The sequence below is a fragment of the Hypanus sabinus genome, chromosome 10 (genome assembly GCF_030144855.1).
Source record: "Hypanus sabinus isolate sHypSab1 chromosome 10, sHypSab1.hap1, whole genome shotgun sequence".
Lineage (NCBI taxonomy): Eukaryota > Metazoa > Chordata > Chondrichthyes > Myliobatiformes > Dasyatidae > Hypanus > Hypanus sabinus.
The window spans coordinates 34,681,475-34,701,203 of NC_082715.1; the positions used below are offsets into that span (position 1 = coordinate 34,681,475).

The window sequence follows — 19,729 nt, forward strand, 5'->3', positions numbered from 1 at the left end:
CATGTTGACTGGTCCTAATCAGACCCTGTCCATCCAGATAATTATATATACCATCTCTAAGAATACTTTCCATTAATTCACCCACCACTGACGTCAAACATACAGGCCTATAATTGCTAGGTTTACTCTCAGAACCCTTTTTAAACAATGGAACCACATGAGCAATACACCAATCCTCCAGCACTATCCCTGTTTCTAATGACTTTTGAAATATTTCTGTCAGAGCCCCTGCTATTTCTACACCAACTTCCCTCAAGGTCCTAGGGAATGTCCTGTCAGGATCCGGAGACTTATCCACTTTTATTCTTTAAAAGTGCCAGTACTTCCTCCTCTTTAAGTATCATAGTTTCCATAACTTCCTTACTTGTTTCCCTTACCTTACACAATTCAATATCCTTCTCCTTAGTGAATACCGAAGAAAAGAAATTGTTCAAAATCTCCCCCATCTCTTTTGGCTCCACACATAGCTGTCCACTCTGATTCTCTAAGGGACCAATTTTATCCCTCACTATCCTTTTGCTATTAATATAACTGTAGAAACCCTTTAGATTTATTTTCACTTTACTTGCCAAAGCAACCTCATATCTTCTTTTAGCTTTTCTAATTTCTTTCTTAAGATTCTTTTTACATTCTTTTTATTCCTCGAGCACCTCATTTACTCCATGCTGCCTATATTTATTGTTAATCTCTCTCTTTTTCCGAATCAAGTTTCCAATATCCCTTGAAAACCATGGCTCTCTCAAACTTTTAACGTTTCCTTTCAATCTAACAGGAACTTAAAGATTCTGTACCCTCAAAATTTCACCTTTAAATGACCTCCATTTCTCTATTACATCCTTCCCATAAAACAAATTGTTCCAATCCACTCTTTCTAAACCCTTTTGCATCTCCTCAAAGTTAGCCTTTCTCCAATCAAAAATATCAACCCTGGGTCCAGTCCTATCCTTCTCCATAATTACATTGAAACTAATGGCATTGTGATCACTGGACCCGAAGTGCTCCCCAACACATACCTCCATCACCTGACCAATTTCATTCCCTGACAGGAGATCCAACGCTGCCCCTTCTCTAGTTGGTACCTCTATGTATTGCTGCAAAAAAACTATCCTGCACAAATTTTACAAACACCAAACCATCCATCCCTTTTACAGAATGGGCTTCCCAGTCTATGTGTGGAAGATTAAAATCTCCCACAATCTCAGCCCTGTGCTTACCACAAATATCTGTTATTTCCTTAAAATTCTCCTCCATTTCTCGCTCCCCATTAAGTGGTGTGTGTATATATACACATATACACACACACGCCCACACACACTGGACCAACCTTCCTGCTAAACAATTTCAAAGCGGCACATACAAATGAGGCGGCGAATCTTAAAAGCAGGAAGAACTAATCCGCACAGATTTAACGCATTTGCTGCTCTGCTTCCTGAATTGACGTTGACGACTTTCATGGGATTGAACATTCAATGAAAGCAAAGTCGATCGGAGACGGTCATGGGCAGAGCTCTGAGTAAGCAATACTGTGCTGTTTGCCCTTGTCGCTGCTGCCGATCCAATTCTAATGACAGCAATGAAAGGACTTCAAACCGAGCAGGCAATTTAGTTTATACGAACCAAAATGCCGTTCAGTCGCGATATGTCGCGCTCTACAATTACAAACCCCGCACTTCAGAGGATCTCCCCGTCGAAGAAGGGGAAGAGGTTGAAATTTTAAGCCAAGAAGGCGAGTGGACATTGGTCAAAAAAACAGAAGGACGTGATGCAGAGCAGCTTGTGGAGGAAGGCTATGTGCCTTCCAGCTTCGTTGCCGAAGTGGGGAGCCTGGCAGCTGCACGGTAAGTCGACGGCATCGCAGTGACTCCGAAAGGTGAGAGCGTTAACGCTCTGCAGAAGCAAGGATTCCCTCACACAGGGAGTGCGTGCATATAACGATGCACGACAGCGTACTTCAGGCAGGTATAGTTCGGCATATAAAGCCGGATAAGAAAGATTTAGAGAGATACAGGTCAAATGAGACTAACTCAAGTCAAGTCACTTTTATTGTCATTTCGACCGTAACTGTTGGTACTGCGTTAACTCATCATAATTCAATATATTCCAAGTAAAAAGAAAATCATGAATGGAAAAACGGCACAAATGTGGCTAACGAGAGAGGTTAAGGCTAAAATAAAAGCAAAAGAGACGGTGTACAAGGAAGCAAAAATTAGTGGGAAAACTGAGGACTAGACGACTTAAAAACTTACAGAAGGAAACTAGGAAAGAAAAGATGAATTATGAAAGCAAGTTGGCAACTAACAAAAAGGATACTAAGAGGTTTTTAAATATATGATTATGGATTAAATGGTTTTGGGGCTAAGTTTGTGGATGACACCAAGATAGGTGGAGGAGCAGGAAGTGTTGAGGAAACGGAAAGGTTGCAGAGAGACTTGGCCAGTTTAGGAGAGTGGGAAAAGAAATGGCAGATGAGATACAATGTTGAGAAATGTATGGTTGTACATTTTGGAAGAAGGAATAATGGGGCAGATTATTATTTAGATGGGGAGAAAATTCAAAAATCAGAAGTGTAAAGGGACTTGGGGGTCCTCGTGCAGGATACCCTAAAGGTTAACCACCAGGTTGGATCGGCAGTAAGGAAAGCGAATGTTATGTTGGCATTCATTTCAAGAGGAATAGTGTATAATAGTAAGGAGGTGTTGATGAGGCTCTGTGGGGCACTGGTGAGACCCCATTTGGAATACTGTGTGCAGTTTTGGGCCCCCTATCTTAGAAGAGATGTACTGATGTTGGAGGGAGTTCAGAGAAGATTTACATGGATGATTCCTGGAATGCAGGGGCTAATATATGAGGAGTGTTTGTCAGCTCTTGGACTGTATTCATTGGATTAGAGAAGAATGAGAGGGGATCTCGTAGAAACATTTCGAACATTGAAAGGGTTGGACAGAGTAGATGTGGAAATGCTGTTTCCCTTGGTGTGTGAGTCCAGGACAAGGGGCCACAGTCTTGGAATTAAAGGGTACCCATTTAAAATAAAGATGAGGAGGGTCATGGATTTATGGAGTTCGTTGCCACATACAGCTGTGGAGGCTCGATCATTGAGGGTGTTTGAGGAGAAGACTGGTAGGTACCTAATTAATCAGGGTATCAAGGGATATGGGGAAGAAGCTGGAAATTGGAACTAGATGGGAGAATAGTTTAGCTCATGGTGGAGTGGCGGAGCAGATTTGATGGGCCGAATGGCCTACTTCTGCTTCTTTGTCTTGTGATCTTGTGAACTCAGTAAGGCACCTTGCTTTGCTTGGGCAAGTTGGGCAGGAGAGTCTGTTTGCGCGAAGTTTTGCTCTTTTATTCTATTATATAGATAGTGTTGGCACGGAAAATTGTGCTCCGTCTGCCTCTTTCCTTCCCTACTTTGTAAACTAACCAGTGTTGATAACGACATGTAGAGAATGGCAGCAGACTGGTGGCTGACAATTACTTGTGGCTTGACGGAGGGGGATGATGGCAGAGTAGAGATAGCTAAAGTTTCTAGGAATAGTTCACAAGACATGGGATAGACAAGGGAAGTTGAGGACTGCATGAAAAAAAGGAAAGGGCATATAATGTAGCAAAAGTGAGTGGGAATTTGGATGATTGGGAAGCTTTTAAAATCCAACAAAAAGGGCAACTAAAAAAGCTATTAGAAGGAAAAGGATGAACTATGAAGGCAAACTAGCCAATAGTATAAAGCAGGATACCAAAAGTTTTTTTTTCCAGTTGAATAAAGATTAATAGGAAGGTGAGAGTTGATTTTGGACCACTGGAAAATGATGGTGGTGAGGCAGTAATGGGGGACAAAGAAATGGCAGATGAATGTGATGGATACTTTGCATCTGTCTTCACTGTGGAAGAAACTAGTAGTGTGCCAGAGGTCTGAGAGTGTCAGGGAGCAGAAGTGAATGCCATTGCTATTACAAAGGAATAAGTGCTGGGCAAGCTTAAAGGTCTTAAAGTGGGCTAGATGGACTACATCCCAGAGTCCTGAGAGAGAATGCTGAAGAGATAACGGATGCATTGGTCATGATCTTTCAAGAATCACTTGATTCTGGCATAATCCCGGAGGACTGGAAGATTGCAAATGTCACTCCACTCTTTAAGGAGGGAGGAAGGCAAAAGAAAGGAAATTAGCCTAACCTCAGTGGTTGGGAAAGTGTTGGAGTCTATTATTAAGGATGAGGTTTCTGGGTACTTGAAGACTAATGATAAAATAAGTCAAAGTCAGCATGGTTTCTGTCAAGAGAAATCTTGCCTGACACCTTGGTTAGAGAACAGGGGTAAGGAGGATTTTTTTTAAGCTAGTGAGTAGTGAATCTGTGGAATGCTCTGCCACAGACTGTCTGTGGGTATATTTAAGCTGGACGTTGATAATTTCCTGATTGGTCAGGGCATCAAAGGTTATGACGAGAAGGCAAGTGTATGGGATTGTGTGAGATCTGGGATATGCCATGATGGAATGTCAGAGCAGATTTGATGGGTTGAATGGCCTAATTCTGCTCCTATGTCTTGTGGTTTTATGGTCTTACGGGCCAGCTGTATTATGGGGATTAGAAGCAATGAACCATGCAGTCCCCCTTCACCAGTCCAGTTTAGGCATTCCACACTCTGTCTGGACAAAACCATCTCTCACTGCAAGAACTGAGAATGCCAGAGTTCGAAATACAATCACTCAGTCTCCTCCTTGTTAGATACATCTGTTACCTAATACATTAGTGTATCCCAGTTACTTCAAGGTTGCACCTTCCTGCCAGCTCGAACCAATCTGGCCATTCTCCTCTGATCTGTGTCATTAACAAGGCAGTTTTGCCCACAGCATGGCCATCACTGGATTTTTTTTTTGTTTTTCACATATTTTTCTGTAAATTCTAGAGAATGTTATGCATGAAAATCCCAGAAGATCAGCAGTTTCTGAGATACTCAAATCACCCTCAATCATTCCACAATCAAAGTAACAGATTACGCTTCTACCCCATTCTGATGTTTGATCTGAACAACTGAACCTCTTGACAATGCCTTTATGCTTTTATGCATTGAGTTGCTGCCACATGATTGGCTTACTAGATATTTGCATTAACGAGCAGATGTACAGGCCACTAAGTGTCGGTGATTAGAAAGTTTGGAGCCACTTTTCATGCAAGAAGAGGGAGCAAAAATGAATTTGGATCAATCATTGATACTGTCCTCTGGGAATAATAAGACTATAAGATCATAAAATATAGGAGCAGAACTTAGCCATTGAGTCTACTCTACCCATTTCATCATGGCTGATCAATTTTTCCTCTTAGTCGCAATCTGCTGCCTTCTCCCTGTATCCCTTCATGCCTGAACCATGCAAGCAGTTGTCAGAGAAAGGCTGGAAACAACACTTGCAGACACACATACAAATTAGGGCCAGAGGTAGGTCGCTGGAGCCTTTGAGCTTGCTCCTGTTGGGAATATATTGATTGGCTATATCACAGCCTGGTATGGAAACAGCAGTGCCTTTGAATGGAATATCCTACAATAATTAGGGGATACTGCCCAGTTCATCATGAGTAAAGCCCTCCCAACCATTGAGCACATCTACATGAACCACAGCCTCAGGAAATCAGCATCTATCATCAGGGATCCCCACCACCTGGAACATGTTCTCCTTTGACTGCTGCCCTCAGGAAGAAGGCCCAAGAGCCACTCACACCACTAGGTTTAAAAATAGTTACTACCCTTCAGCCATCAGATATAACTTCACTCACCTCACTGGCTCCATCATTGAAATGTTCCCACAACCCATGGACTCACTTTGAAGGACACTTCATTTCATGTTCTTGATAACTGTTGCTTATTTATTTATTACTATTGTTTCTTCTTTTGCATTTGGACAATTTGTTGTTTTCTACAGTCTGGTCAACTGTCCTGGTTGGGTGGTCTTTCATTGATTTGTTATAGTAATTATACTACACATTTATTCAGTATGCACACAAGAAAATGATTCACAGGGTTGTATATGGTGACATATATGTACTTTGATAATGAAATTTACTTTGAACTTTGGACTTGGAACCACTCTATATGATCACGACTGATATGACGTTGAACTCAATTTCACATTTCACCTAACCCAGGAAACTTTTAAATTCCTGGCTAATCAAGTACTTATCTACCTCTGCCTTATACATTCAAGGTTTTAATTCCTCTGCACTTAGAGGAAGGAATTTCCAAAGATGCAGGCCCTCTCAGAGAAACATTGCAGTCTTAAACAATAGCTTCTCATTTTAGAAACACTAACAATGAAACACTGTCTTCACAACCCATATGCCAACCCCTCACTGTTCTTGCATGTTTCAATCAAGTCATCTCTCACTCTTCCGAAGTTGAGTGAGTACAAGCCCAGCTTGCCCAACCTTAACTCACTAGAGGACCTGCAAGAACAATGGTCATTTAAAGAAAAATAAACCAAAAGTTGCCTTAGAAACTGGATGAGGAATCTTTGGTGTTACTGTGCTTAAAACAGAACAACTTAAATTAAAATGTTTGAAGTCATATAATCAGTTTCTTGGAAGGGAGCTAATTTCAAAAAGTGAAGTAAAATTTTACTTATTAAATAATTTGCTGGTTTAGGAAGAAAAGTATATACTGTGAATAAAGTAATTAATTGCTAAAACTGCCACCTAGAGAATAATTTCTGTAAAAATGAACAGCTTCTTTATTGCTCAGTGAGAAGACAATGTCCTAACATGCACTGTCATTTCCAAAGCAAGTGTTATAAAATGATGGCCCAGAACTTGCAGTCAGGGTTGTTGGTTTATACAGTTGCTGTAAAGAGTTCCCCACTGAGCTGGCCACCCTTCTAGTGGGATCTTCCCTTTAGAATTGCTGCAGTCAATTTAACAGGGTTCCTGAAATTCAGCAACTGTAAAGTCACCAAATTAACTGATCTGCCAACTGGAGTTTAAAGTGATTATAAATAGCACAGCGCAGATAACTTTAGTTTAAAAAAATTTAAACAAATATCAAGTTCTTAAAAAAACTTAGACATGCAGAAATGATGCTGATCAAAATATTCAAAATATGTTTATAATTTTAAAAATGTTAAATGTGGAAATGAGGAAATCTTCAAGCAAATAAATAATAATTTACATATTAAAACTATGCACAAGGAAAAGTCCTAAATGCAAAGTCACTTTAGGGTGAAATAGTAACGAGCAGTGATATTTTCATTGTTCTTCCCTCCACAGAATCTGGGCCTATGGTACCTCAGTGTTTTATGAATGGTTCTCAGACATCTCCCCACATTTTGTCACCCTCCCCTCGAGTAATAAAAAAGGCTATTCAGTTACCTTTCATCAATATATTCATTTATTTGAAAGAACATTACATTTTCAAGCTGGTTTACTGTTGTGCAGTTTCACTTCAACCCGTTATCCTGTGCTGGTTATCCGTAAAATTCAAATAATTCAGCACTTGGCATTTTACTGGTGCTGGATTGGAAGACAGTCTATACTAATGGATATTACTGTTACTAATCCCATCATCAACCTCTAACCCCTTCCCCCCCCCCACCACCAAATTGTCTTTTCGTAAGATGTTATATTGTAGTTTACTAAATTCTCCAATGAACCAGGAGACTTTGTTAGGAGCACGGGAGCTACTGTTGGTGAGGCAGATGCCATGCCATTCGGTTTCCCAGATTGTTAGAGTTTTACTGGATCGGCCATTCTTTGAATCCACTGCCAATACTTTACTAGTTACACAGACATGGAGTTCCTTGGGTGGATGTGCTTCTTTTGCGTCATGAAATATATTTGATCAAAAGTATATGCTAAGCAAAACTTAATGGTTCAAATGGCACCATCTCTGAATCATGAAAAATGCAAAGCTATTTACTTAGAGCAATCAGTTGATTGACCATACTGTAGTGTGGAAGAGTACTGAATTAGAGGGTAAAAAAAGATGGAAGGGGATGCTTCATTATGGCTGGAAGTCAATGAGATTTACAGGAAGATGTTTCCTGCTTGGCATTGCTGTCTGCTACACCTCTAGTAGTGCCCTTAAGAGTGCTGAGAAACAGAGTTGTTGTATCTTTTCAGATCCTTATCATTCTTTGTTTCACAGAAACATTCAAATAAACAGGCAAAAATAATCCCCATACTCTCCTTATGGAGAAATAGAATCATCTTCACACTGAAGTTCCCTTCCATGCAACCTTTATTGAACTAGGTACCAATGAGGCCTTTCGGCCACTGACAACAACAGACCTGCTTGCCACAACAATTCACAACTATTGTGCGTGGCATGTTCCTCAGTTGTGATGTTTCCAATAGGCAAGAGCACTGAATGTAACTAAGGATATGGACTCCTGAATGGGTGGGGATATTTCCCTTTACTCTGGTTCTGTCTTTAAGATGTCCATCATCATGTTTTTGTGTATTGCAACAATAGTGCTTTGAAACAGGAGTACCTGAAGCACAACCATCTTCAATTGCTTTGCCTAGCCTTGCCCCTTATAGTAGAGTAAAGTTTGTATCTGGTGTATGCACAGAATTTACTTCAGTTCCATCTCATCAGATAATGAAAAAGTGCTTTCAGCATAACCTGCAGAACATTTAGACATGGGCTGACAAGTGGTAAATAACCCCTCTCACATGGGTATCAGGCTAAAGACATCTTGGAAAAGAAAAGAAAGCTACCAGCTTTCACTTCACATTATCTCTCAATTTTATATTTGGGTCTGTACTTGCTGGAATTCAGAAGGTTGAGGGGAGATCTTCGAACGTTGAAAGGCCTAGACAGAGTAAAATTGGAAAGGACATTTCCCATGGTGGGAGAGTCTAGGACAAGAGGGCACAGCCTCAGGATAGAGGAGCGCCCTTTCAAAACAGATGCAGAGAAATTTCTTTAGGCAAAGGGTGGTGAATTTGTGGAATTAGGAACAGGAAAGGATTGATAACTCTACTGGGTGTTTTTTATAGACCTCCCATTAGTAACAGAGACATTGAGGAGCAGATAGGGTGGCAGATTCTGGACAGGTGCTATAAATACAGGATTGTCATGGTGGGAAATTTAAATTTCCCCAATATTGATTGGTCTCTCCTTAGAGCAAGGGGTTTAGATAAAAATATTTCAAATGGATTTTACTCATCTTCCCTAAAACACTATTATAATGCACAGACAATATTTTCATAGTATTATATTAGGTGTGAGTTGCCTCTGTACAATGGGTATCAGTACCATGTGCAGAGTATGTTTTTTCCTGGATATGAAAATACCCTGATTCTGGGCTGTTTGTTCCACTCCCATCATGGAAGAGGCCGCACAGCATCCACGCCAGACTCAAAAAAATAGCTGCTTCCCCCAAGCCGTCAGGCTGATCAACACCTCCACCCATTAACCCAGCCCACCACCACTCTAAACATATCAGCTACTCCTCCTCACGGCCCCTCAGCACCTCTCATTCCCCTATGCACTGCCACTTTCCATTTACACCCCACACTTCATAAATACCCACATTGACACTGTCACAGACCTACTACGTTTTGATGTGATCTGCTGTCTCTTTTTGCCAAGAGTCGTTTTATCATTTCCTGTCAGAATCACCTTCAAACACTCTTGCACTTAGCGTCATTTTATGCGCAGTACATACTCACACAACCAGTCTGTGTATAAGCTAATCTAATGTACATATGACCACACTCAACAGTTGCTTGTACATTGTTTCACAGGATTACATTTATATTTGTTGTGCTTATCATGTATTTTGTATTAGATCCAGAATCATTAAGTTCTCCTTTACACTTATGTATTGAAGAATGACAATAAACAATGCTGAACCTTGAATACCAGGAGCAACATATCTCATATCAAATGGCTATGGAAAAATATCAAAGTTCCCCTCTCAAGCCTCCAGTCGTATTCTTTATCCATTAGCAAGAACTGCAAAGGAGATTTCCTCTGTATTGTAATAAATCTGGTTGTAGAATTCACTGAATAAAATTTTGTTCCTCCTTCAGATGGTTCTTTGGCAGAATGACCCATGTAGATGTAAAGAGGTGTCTGCTGCGAGATGAAAATCAGAATGGTTCATTCCTAGTTTGGCAGAATAAGGAAATGGATGACCTTTATTTCCTGTCAGGTATTTTAATAAAATTCATTGCATGTATTTTAAGAAAATCAGCCTTTCATGATGAAAGGTTACTTCATCATTTCCTGATAAGGAGAGGATGAAATTTGGGGATCAGACCTGTGCCAGAGACAGTATTGGTGCTGGCAGAGTAAAGACACACCCTTTGGGTCTCAACCTGGTGCATCTGTGCTACTGAGTCTACCCAGCTTGCTCAGGAAAATAAAGAGTTCAGAAATATACATAGTATTCAGTTGCACTTCTTAATAGATCTATTAACAAATGATAATATCCATGATGAATAGAATACTGGATATCACCCAACATTAGGAAGGAGTGTGCACAACTCTCCTCAGACATCCATCTTAATCCCTTTTATACCTGGCATTTGGAAACTAATGTGGACCAGATTTCTTTTTAATTCACCACGACGCTTTACTGACTTAACTTTCCACTTTCACAGTAAAACCCTGGTAATTAAATAGTTTATCTGAAGCTTAAAACCAAATATCTGTCAGCTTTCTGATATTGATATAAGCTTGAATCAACTTGTCTACACTCCTCCTGCAGCGCCCCCTGGCTTACTGGCCTGAAATAATAGGTGTTACTTATTTCATTATTATTAAGCTCATCTCTGCTGATTCCATGTATTACCAGACTTAATGAAAAGTTACAGTCACTGGTGTTATTGCCCACCTTTTCCTGACAAGAAGACTCCTGCTGCCCGGCTGTCATGAATTATACCTCCTCCTACGTCTGGTTCTTTTTGTTGATTAATTACCACTGACCTAAGTTGTCTTCATCATTAAGTTCCCTTCAACCACCAGATGGCCACAGAGAGACTGATTTAACAATATAATCTACATCATGGAACACTAATTTATTTTCTGATACCAAAAGGAGTGCGTCATAGAAACACCCTGAAACAAGAGAAAATCTGCAGATGCTGCAAATCCAAACAACACACAAAAAATGCTGGAGAAACTCAGCAGGCCAGTCAGCATCTATAGAAAAGAGTACAGTCGACGTTTCAGGCTGAGACCCTTCGGCAGGACTGCAGGAAAATAAAGGATGAGTAGATTTAAAAGGTGTGGGGAGGGGCAGGAGAAACACATGGTAATTTAACCATATAACAATTACAGAACAGAAACAGGCCATCTCGGTCCTTCTAGTCTGTGCTGAACGCTTACTCTCTCCTAGTCCCACTGACCCACACTCAGCCCATAACCCTCCATTCCTTTCCTGTCCATATACCGATCCAATTTTACTTTAAATAACAATACCAAACCTGCCTCTACCACTTCTACTGCATTCCACACAGCTACCACTCTCTGAGTAAAGAGGTTCCCACTCATGTTACCCCTAAACTTTTGCCCCTTAACTCTCAACTCATTGATAATAAGTGAAATAAGTGAAACCGGGGGGGGGGGGGGGGAGGAGAGAAGTAAAAAGCTGGGAAATTGATTGGTGAAAGAGATACAGGACTGGAGAAGGGGGAGACTGATAGAAGAGGTAAGAAGGCCATGGAAGACAGAAAAGAGGGGAGGAGCACCAGAGGGAGGCGATGGGCAGGCAAGAAGATAAGGTGAGAAAGGGAAAAGGGGATGGCGAATGGTGAAGGAGAGGGGTATTACTGGAAGTTCAAGAAATTGATGTCAATGCCATCAGGTTGTAGGTTAGCCAAATGGAATATAAGCTGTTGTTCTGCCAACCATAGTGTGGCCTCAACATGACAGAGGAGGGTGCCATGGATTGACATAGCGGAATGGGAAGTGGAATTAAAATGGGTGGCCACTGGGAAATCCCACTTTTTCTGGCAGACGAAGCATTGGTGATCAGCGAAATGATCTCCCAATCTACGTTGGGTCCCACCGATATACAGGAGGCCACACCAGGAAACCAGACACAGTATATGACTCCAACAGACTTACAGGTGAAGTGTCGCCTCACCTGGAAGGACCGTTTGGGGCCCTGAGGGAGGTGGTGTAGGGGGCAGGTGTAGCACTTGTTCCACTTGGAAGGCTAATTGCCAAGAGGGAGATCAATGGGGAGGGACAAATGGACATGGGAATCACGTAGGGAGTGATCCCTGCAGAAAGTGGAGGAGAGGGAAAGATGTGCTTAGTGGTGGGATCACGGTGGAGATGGCAGAAGTTATGGAGAGTTATGTGCTGGATGCAGAGGTTGGTGAGGTGGTAGGTAGAGTCAAGAACACCCCTATCCCTGGTAGGGTGGTGAGAACAGACATGCATGAAATGAAAAAGATGCGGTTGAGGGCAGTGTTAGTGGAGAAAAGGAAGCTCTTTTTGAAAAAGGAAGACATCTCCTTCATTCTGGAATGAAAAGCCTCATCCTGAGAACACATGCTGGAGACAGAGGAATTGAGAAAAGGGGATAGCGTTTTCACAAGTAACAGCGTGGGAAGAGGTATAGTCCAAGTAGCTGTGAGGATCTCCAGATTTTTAATAGACATCAGTAGATAAGCTGTCTCCAGGGACTGAAACAGAGATCAAGAAAGGGGAGGGAAGTGTCAGAAATGGACCAGGTGAATTTGAGGGTAGGGTGGAAGTTGGAGGAAAAGCGGATGAAATTGACGAGCTCAGCATGGGTGTATGAAGCAGCACCAATGCCATCATCGATGTAGCGTAGGAAAAGTGCAGGATGACCAGCAGTGTCGGCTTGAAACATAGACTGTTCCATGTAGCCGACAAAAAGGTAGGCATAATTGGGACCCATGTGAGTGCCAATGGCTACACCTTCTGTTTGAAGGAAGTGGGAGGAGCCAGAGAAGAAATTATTGAGAATGAGGACAAGTTCTGCTAGAAAGAGGAGAGTGGTGGTGGAGGTGAACTGGTTGGGTCTGGTGTCCAGAAAGAAACGAAGAGCTTTGAGGCCTTCCTGGTGGGGGATGGAGGTGTATGGGGACTGGACATCCATAGTGAAAATAAGGGCCAGGGAAATTTAAATCATTGAAAAGATCCAGAGTGTGTGAAGTGTCACGGATGTGGGTAGGAAGGGGCTGAACTAGGGGGGATAAGACAGATGTGAGTTCAGTGGGGCAGCAGCAAGGACTCACTTGAGGCTTTCCACAGCACCATGACTAGCACCTGGGAAGGAGAAGAGATGCCCCCTGACCTCAGAGATGCAACAATACAAAAATAAAGGTTCAAGGACCGACTGCGGGAACTACAGAGGCATCTCACTACTTTCCATTGCCGGAAAAATCCTCGCCCACATCATCCTCAACAGACTGATTCCAATGGTGTCAGAAAAGAACCTTCCTGAGTCGCGATGCAGCTTTCGTCCCGAACGCAGCACTGTCGACATGATCTTCGCAGTGAGACAGATACAGGAGAAGTGCCTGGAACAGGACATGACATTATACTGTCTTCATTAAGCTGACGAAGGCGTTTGACACAGCCAACAAAAACGTGCTGTGGATCACCCTTGGAAAGCTTGGCTGCCCACAGAAGTTCACTCCACTCATCTGCCTGCTCCACGATGGCATGACAGGAGAAGTGTTCTCAGGTGGTTCCCCATCTGAGACTCCCAACATCTCAAATGGCGTGAAGCAAGGGTGCGTTCTAGCACCAGTGCCCTTCAACCTCTTCTTCACCCAAATGCTGAAGCATGCTGTTGAGGACCTAGGCCTGGGTATTTACATAAGATATCACCCAGACGGATCGATGTTTGACCTGAGACACCTTGCTGCAGACCAGAACGCTGAGGAGGCTCATCACTGAAGCCCAGTTTGCCGATGACTGTGCCCTCATGGCCCACCAGGAGACCCACCTGCAGACGATGTCGACAATTTCTCCGCAGCCTCAAAGCTGTTCGGCCTGACAATCAGCCTCGGTAAGACAGAAGTTCTCCTACAACCTGCACCAAACAGTCACCCTCCTCAGCCATGCATCGCCATCGATGGCACTGTGCTGAAGAATGTGGAGAGCTTCAAGTATCTAGGAAGCACCATCTCCAGTGAAGGATCCCTTGACAAAGAGATCATAGCAAGGATCCAGAGAGCCAGCCGGGCACTTGGGAAACTCCATGTCACAGTTCTGGAGCACAAGGACATTCAGCTTTCAACCAAGCTCAAGGTGTACAAGGCTCTGGTCCTCACCTCTCTCCTGTATGGCTGCAAAACCTGGACCCTGTACTGCAGGCACATCAAACAGCTGGAGCAGTTTCACATGCGCTCTCTGCGGTCGATCATGACAGGACCGAATCACCAACCAGGAAGTTCTTGACAGAGCCAACAGCACAAGCATTGAAGCAAGGATCCTCCAGGCCCAGCTACACTGGACTGACCATGTAATCCTCATGGGTAAAACAAGAATCCCCTGGCAGCTGCTCTACAGTGAGCTTGAGCACGGCAGTCGCAATCAGGGCCGCCCCAAAAAAAGATGCAAAGACAATTTGAAATCGTACATAAAATGGGTAGACCTCCAGCCTCGACAACTTGAGGAGTCCGCAGCCAACAGGGATGTGTGGTGCGCCCTGACCAGAAAAGCTGCGTCTGACTTTGGGGATGACCGAAATCAGCGCCTTGCAGCAGCACGAGACCAACGCCAGAAAGCTGTGTATGCACCTGTTCCAACATTCCATGTCTAACCTGCAACTGCACATGTGCTTTGGCCTTCAGCCCCCGAAGCCACATGCATATCCACAGATGACTGCACAATGTTCAGTCTTCCTCGGACCCTGAGAGACGACCACCAGACCAGACCTGAAGCTCCTCGTGTCCACCTTGAATTGTTCTGATTAGATTATCACAGCACGAATCAGTTCAGGGTTCACAAAATGGGGGAAACAAGGACAATTGGTTTGTCTTCTTCCCCTGTCCTTGATTCATACAAATCCACTAATTTGTAGACATTCATTTTGTCTACTTCCACTGCCCTTGATTCATTTGAATCCACTAATTCGTACACTGTAGTTCCTTCTAGCCAACAACAGAACTTCCAACCTGAAGCTGTCATCAAACAAATCATCCCATCTCCTTTTAGCATTCATATTACCATATAACAATTACAGCACGGAAACAGGCGATCTCGGCCCTTCTATTCTGTGCTGAACACTTACTCTCACCTAGTCCCACAGACCTGCACTCAGCCCATAACCCTCCATTCCTTTTCTGTCCATATACCTGTCCAATTTTGATTTAAGTAACAATATCGAACCTGCCTCTACCACTCTATGGGAAGCTTGTTCCACACAGTACCACTCACTGAGTAAAGAAGTTCCCCTTCGTGTTACCCCTAAACTTTTGCCCCCTAACTCTCAACTCACGTCCTCTTGTTTGAATCTCCCTACTCTCAATGGAAAATGCCTATCCACGTCAACTCTATCAATCCCCCTCATAATTTTAAATACCTCTATCAAGACCCCCTTCAACCTTCTACGCTCCAAGGAATGAAGACCTAGCTTGTTCAACCTGAACGTTCAGAAGGAATGTTCTCTCTAAGGAACTCTGGTACTCCCATTCATATGAACCAATATGAACCCTGTGTTCTCCGTTACAACTGCTTTGCTTGAACACCTCTCTTCACTCTGTTAAGTCTCTGTCCCCAGGTAAGCCAGAGAATGTGATAGATGTTTACAGTAATGTAGTTTCTGACTAGTAACAGCCAAAGAGAGGGAGGAATTATTGACATGTGTAAACTTGCATCTTTTTGGTCTGTATTTGCAGCCTTACAAGGAAAAAGGCAGTAGGTATAATCCTGGGGGGATGAAATGAAGCTAATAAATCTTTCAGCAAGGGAGCATTTTAGGAACATCTGAGTTTAGATCAGTGATTGAAAAGGGCAAGAAAATATTAAAGTGTAGGGACTGAGAAATGGAAATGATATTAGTGTAAAGGAAATAATGTTTGACCAACTTAAATTAGTTTCTTAATGAAGTAACAGAGAAGGTTTAAGGAGTATATTGTGTAGAAGGGTTGCAAAAAGAAAAATTGACAATGTGCCAGACAGGAGACCTGTAAGCAAAATTAAATCCCATGGAATTGCTGTGTGAGCTGCAGTGTGAATACAGACCAGATAAGAAATAGAATGCAGAAATAGTTATTTATCAGACTGGAGCAAATATACCTGACCAAGGATCAGTGTTATACCCATTAGTTATTGTGATTTACAGTATATTAGTCCACTGGGCATATGTTTGGAGCATAACTTCAAGGTTCACAGTTGAAGCAAACCCAAGAAATGAGACAAGCAGTATGAAGTTACAGAATTCAGAATGACATTGGCAGATTGAACTGCAGTGCGATGGGCAAACACATGGTGGATGAAATCTAGTGCAGAGGAGTGAGAAGTGAGTATTTTGGTAGAGGTTCTGATGAATAACAATATAGAATAAATGGTGTAGATGAGTAATAAAGGTCTGTGGTGTGTACAGCACAATCAGGGTAAGAATGTTCTTAAAAGGCAAATTGGATTTTCCTTCATTAATGGAGTTGCAACGTACACAATAAAAATCAATGCTTTCTCTAAACTAAGCTGCAACCATGAACAGATTCTAAAATGTTGCAAGAGTTGACAAGGTACAATTATCTACCCAAGATGAAAGCTGGGATTGTTGTCTCTATATAGGGCCTGAGTATTAAAAGTATCTGCAAGCATGTTTTTCTACTGTGTATAACCAGTCTTGAGGAATGTCCCACTCCTATATTCCAGACTCATCTGCTTTCCAAATACTGTGCTACTTTTTGATTTTATGTTGTGTTTCCAAAAACTGCAGTATTTTCATATAAAGTACAAAATCAACAATTTCACTCCAGCCCTGACAGAGCAGACAAAAAGACATGACTCAGCCTATTGATGTCCATGGAGGAAGAATTTACACTGCTTAAACTTCAAAATATTTATAATGCAATTGAAAAGGAAGCTCTTTATTCAATCTTTCATTCACTATAGTTTATACTTCCTGTTCAGTCCTTGGCTGTTAATTTCATAATTCATTAAAGTAATCAATTAGAAGCTTCTCTATTCATTTGGGTCCACTATCCTGTTATCCTTGCTGCAATATGACTCACAAAAATTTAAGAACCTTGGCTGTATAAGAGAAATTCCAGTCAACAAACAACATCATTAGAACATAGAAATTCATGAACAGTACAGACTCTTCAGCCCTCAATGTTGTGCCAACCTTTTAACCTACTCTAAGATCAATGTAACCCTTCCCTCCTACATAGCCCTCCACTTTTCTATCATCATCTGCCCATCTAAGATTTTCTTAAATGCCCCTAGCAGGACATTCCACTTGAATTCAATTCCCCAACTAATGAAAGCCAACATACCATATGCTTTCTTAACAACCCTATCAACTTGCATAGTAACTTTGAGAGATCTGTGGATGTGGACCCTAAGATCCCTCTGTTCTTCCACACTGCCAAAAACATTGCCATTAACCAGGTATTCTGCCTTCAAATTCAATCTTACAAAATGAATCACTTCACATTTTTCCGGGTTAAACTCCATCTGCCGCTTCTCAGTCCAGCTCTGCATCCCATCAGTGTCCCACTGCAATCTACAATAAGACTCCAGACAATCCACAACTCCATCAACCTTTATGCCATCCGCATTAGATATGCGGTAATTGCAAATATAACCTGCTGTACTTTAATTTAGCATTAACATTTATCCTGCAATGCTCTGGACATCTCTACTGTGCTTAGTTTGGATTTCCTTTGCAGTGCGTTATGGTGACATAGTGAAACACTACAAACTCAATGAAGCGGCAGATTTTCAGAACTTGTCCCGACTAATCAATCAGTGTTCAGAAGAGGCAGATTACTTGTGCACACGATTAACTAAACCATGTGTAAAGGTATGTAAAGTCAAATCTCAGTTGCACTTTAATTCAACACATATTTTCTTTATAATTTCTATGGAGAAATTTAACAGATCTGCCTAGTAGTATTCTAATAAGTGTTCTATATTTTTAACTATATAATTCATATTTTACTAAAATCTATTCAGCTTGAAATAGATGTATTTTTAGCAGTTAATATAGCAGTCTGTGTATTATTTGATAATTCATCAGTAGAAACTCCCACTTATCAATTAAGAATTTCTGAGTGACATTTGGTGTAGAAAATGTGCTCTTGGGCATCAAGGCTTGACCTGAGGGTAAAAGTTCAGGGTTATGGATAGGTTGAGGCTAGAGACTGCCTCTCGAGTATGACTAAGGTCCAGTAAACGAGCAGGTAATAGTTATAGAAATAATCTACAGATGCTGGAAATCCAGGCAACACCCACCAATGCAAAAGACCTGCCATTTTGTTTATTCCTCTCTCTAGATGCTGCCTGACCAGCTGAGTTTCACCAGTATTTTTGCACTTTGCTCTAGATTTCCAGTATCTGCAGAATCTCTTCAGTGTATGCCCCCCGTAATCATCTGGTCCTACTCACGACTTTGCTCATTAACATCCAAAAGTTTGAGTTTAAATCTCTCCTTCGACAGGAGTTCACCCTCTCTCACAGCTCCCCTTCTGTGATCTCTGCTGCCCTCAACTCTGTTTCTTTTCTTCTCCAGTCCTGATGAAGGTAAAAGTTATGGTCGTGTCCAAGCAAGATAAGGGCAGAAGTTGGAATTGGATGTTAATGAGCAACATTGGAAGTAGGAGCAGATGATTGTAGGGGGACATAAACACGAGAGCTTCTGCAGGTACTGGAAATCTACAGCAACACGCAAAAATGCTGCAGGAACTCAGCAAGCCAGGCAGCCTCTAGGGAGACCTATAAACAGCTGATACTTTGGGCCAAGACACTTCATCAGAACTGGAAAGGAAGGGGAAAGAAATCAAAATAAGAAGGTGGCAGGAGGGGAAGGAGTACAAGTCAGCAGGTGAATCAGAATCGGGTTTATTATCACCGGCATGTGATGTGAAATTTGTTAACTTAGCAGCAGCAGTTCAATGCAATACTTAATCTAGCAGAAAGAGAAAAAGATATAATAATAAATAAACAAGCAAATCAATTATGTATATTGAATAGATTATTAAAAACTGTGCAAAAACAGAAATACTGTATATTAAAAAATTGAGGTATTGTCCAAAGAAACTGTTCCTGGATCATTGAGTGTGTGTCTTCAGGTTTCTGTATCTCCTACCTGATGGTCACAGTGAGAAAAGGGCATGCCCTAGGTGCTGGAAGTCTTTAATAATGGACACTGCCTCTCTGAGTCACCTTGGTCCCTAAAGATGTCCTGAGTACCTTGTAGGCAAGTGCCCAAGATGGAGCTGACCAGATTTACAACCAGATTTAGCTTTCAGTCCTGTTGCAGTAGGTCCTCCATACTAGACAGTGATGCAGCCTGTCAGAATGCTCTCCCCAGTACAACTATAGAAGTTTTTGAGTGTATTTGTTGACATGCCAAATCATTTCAAACTCCTAATAAAGTATAGCCGCTGTATTGCCTTCTTTATAACTACACCGATATGTTGGGCCAGGTTAGATCCTCAGAGATCTTGACACCTAGGAACTTGAAACTGCTCACTCTCTCCACTTCTGATCCCTCTGAGGATTGGTATGTGTTCCTTTGTCTTACCCTTCCTGAAGTCCGCAGTCAGCTCTTTCACGTTGAATGCCAGGTTGT

General features: G+C 41.9%; 1 protein-coding gene across 1 annotated transcript in view; it reads left to right on the forward strand.

The window, feature by feature from the left end:
- The first annotated feature begins 1,371 nt into the window (after positions 1 to 1,371).
- Positions 1,372 to 19,729, forward strand: part of si:ch73-340m8.2 (tyrosine-protein kinase SRK3) — a 44,951-nt gene continuing 26,593 nt past the window's right edge. The window contains exons 1-3 of the mRNA XM_059981643.1: positions 1,372 to 1,838; positions 10,023 to 10,144; positions 17,826 to 17,959. Of these exons, the coding sequence (XP_059837626.1) occupies positions 1,498 to 1,838; positions 10,023 to 10,144; positions 17,826 to 17,959 (597 nt within the window). The 5' untranslated portion in view covers positions 1,372 to 1,497. The remainder of the gene's footprint in view (positions 1,839 to 10,022; positions 10,145 to 17,825; positions 17,960 to 19,729) is intronic.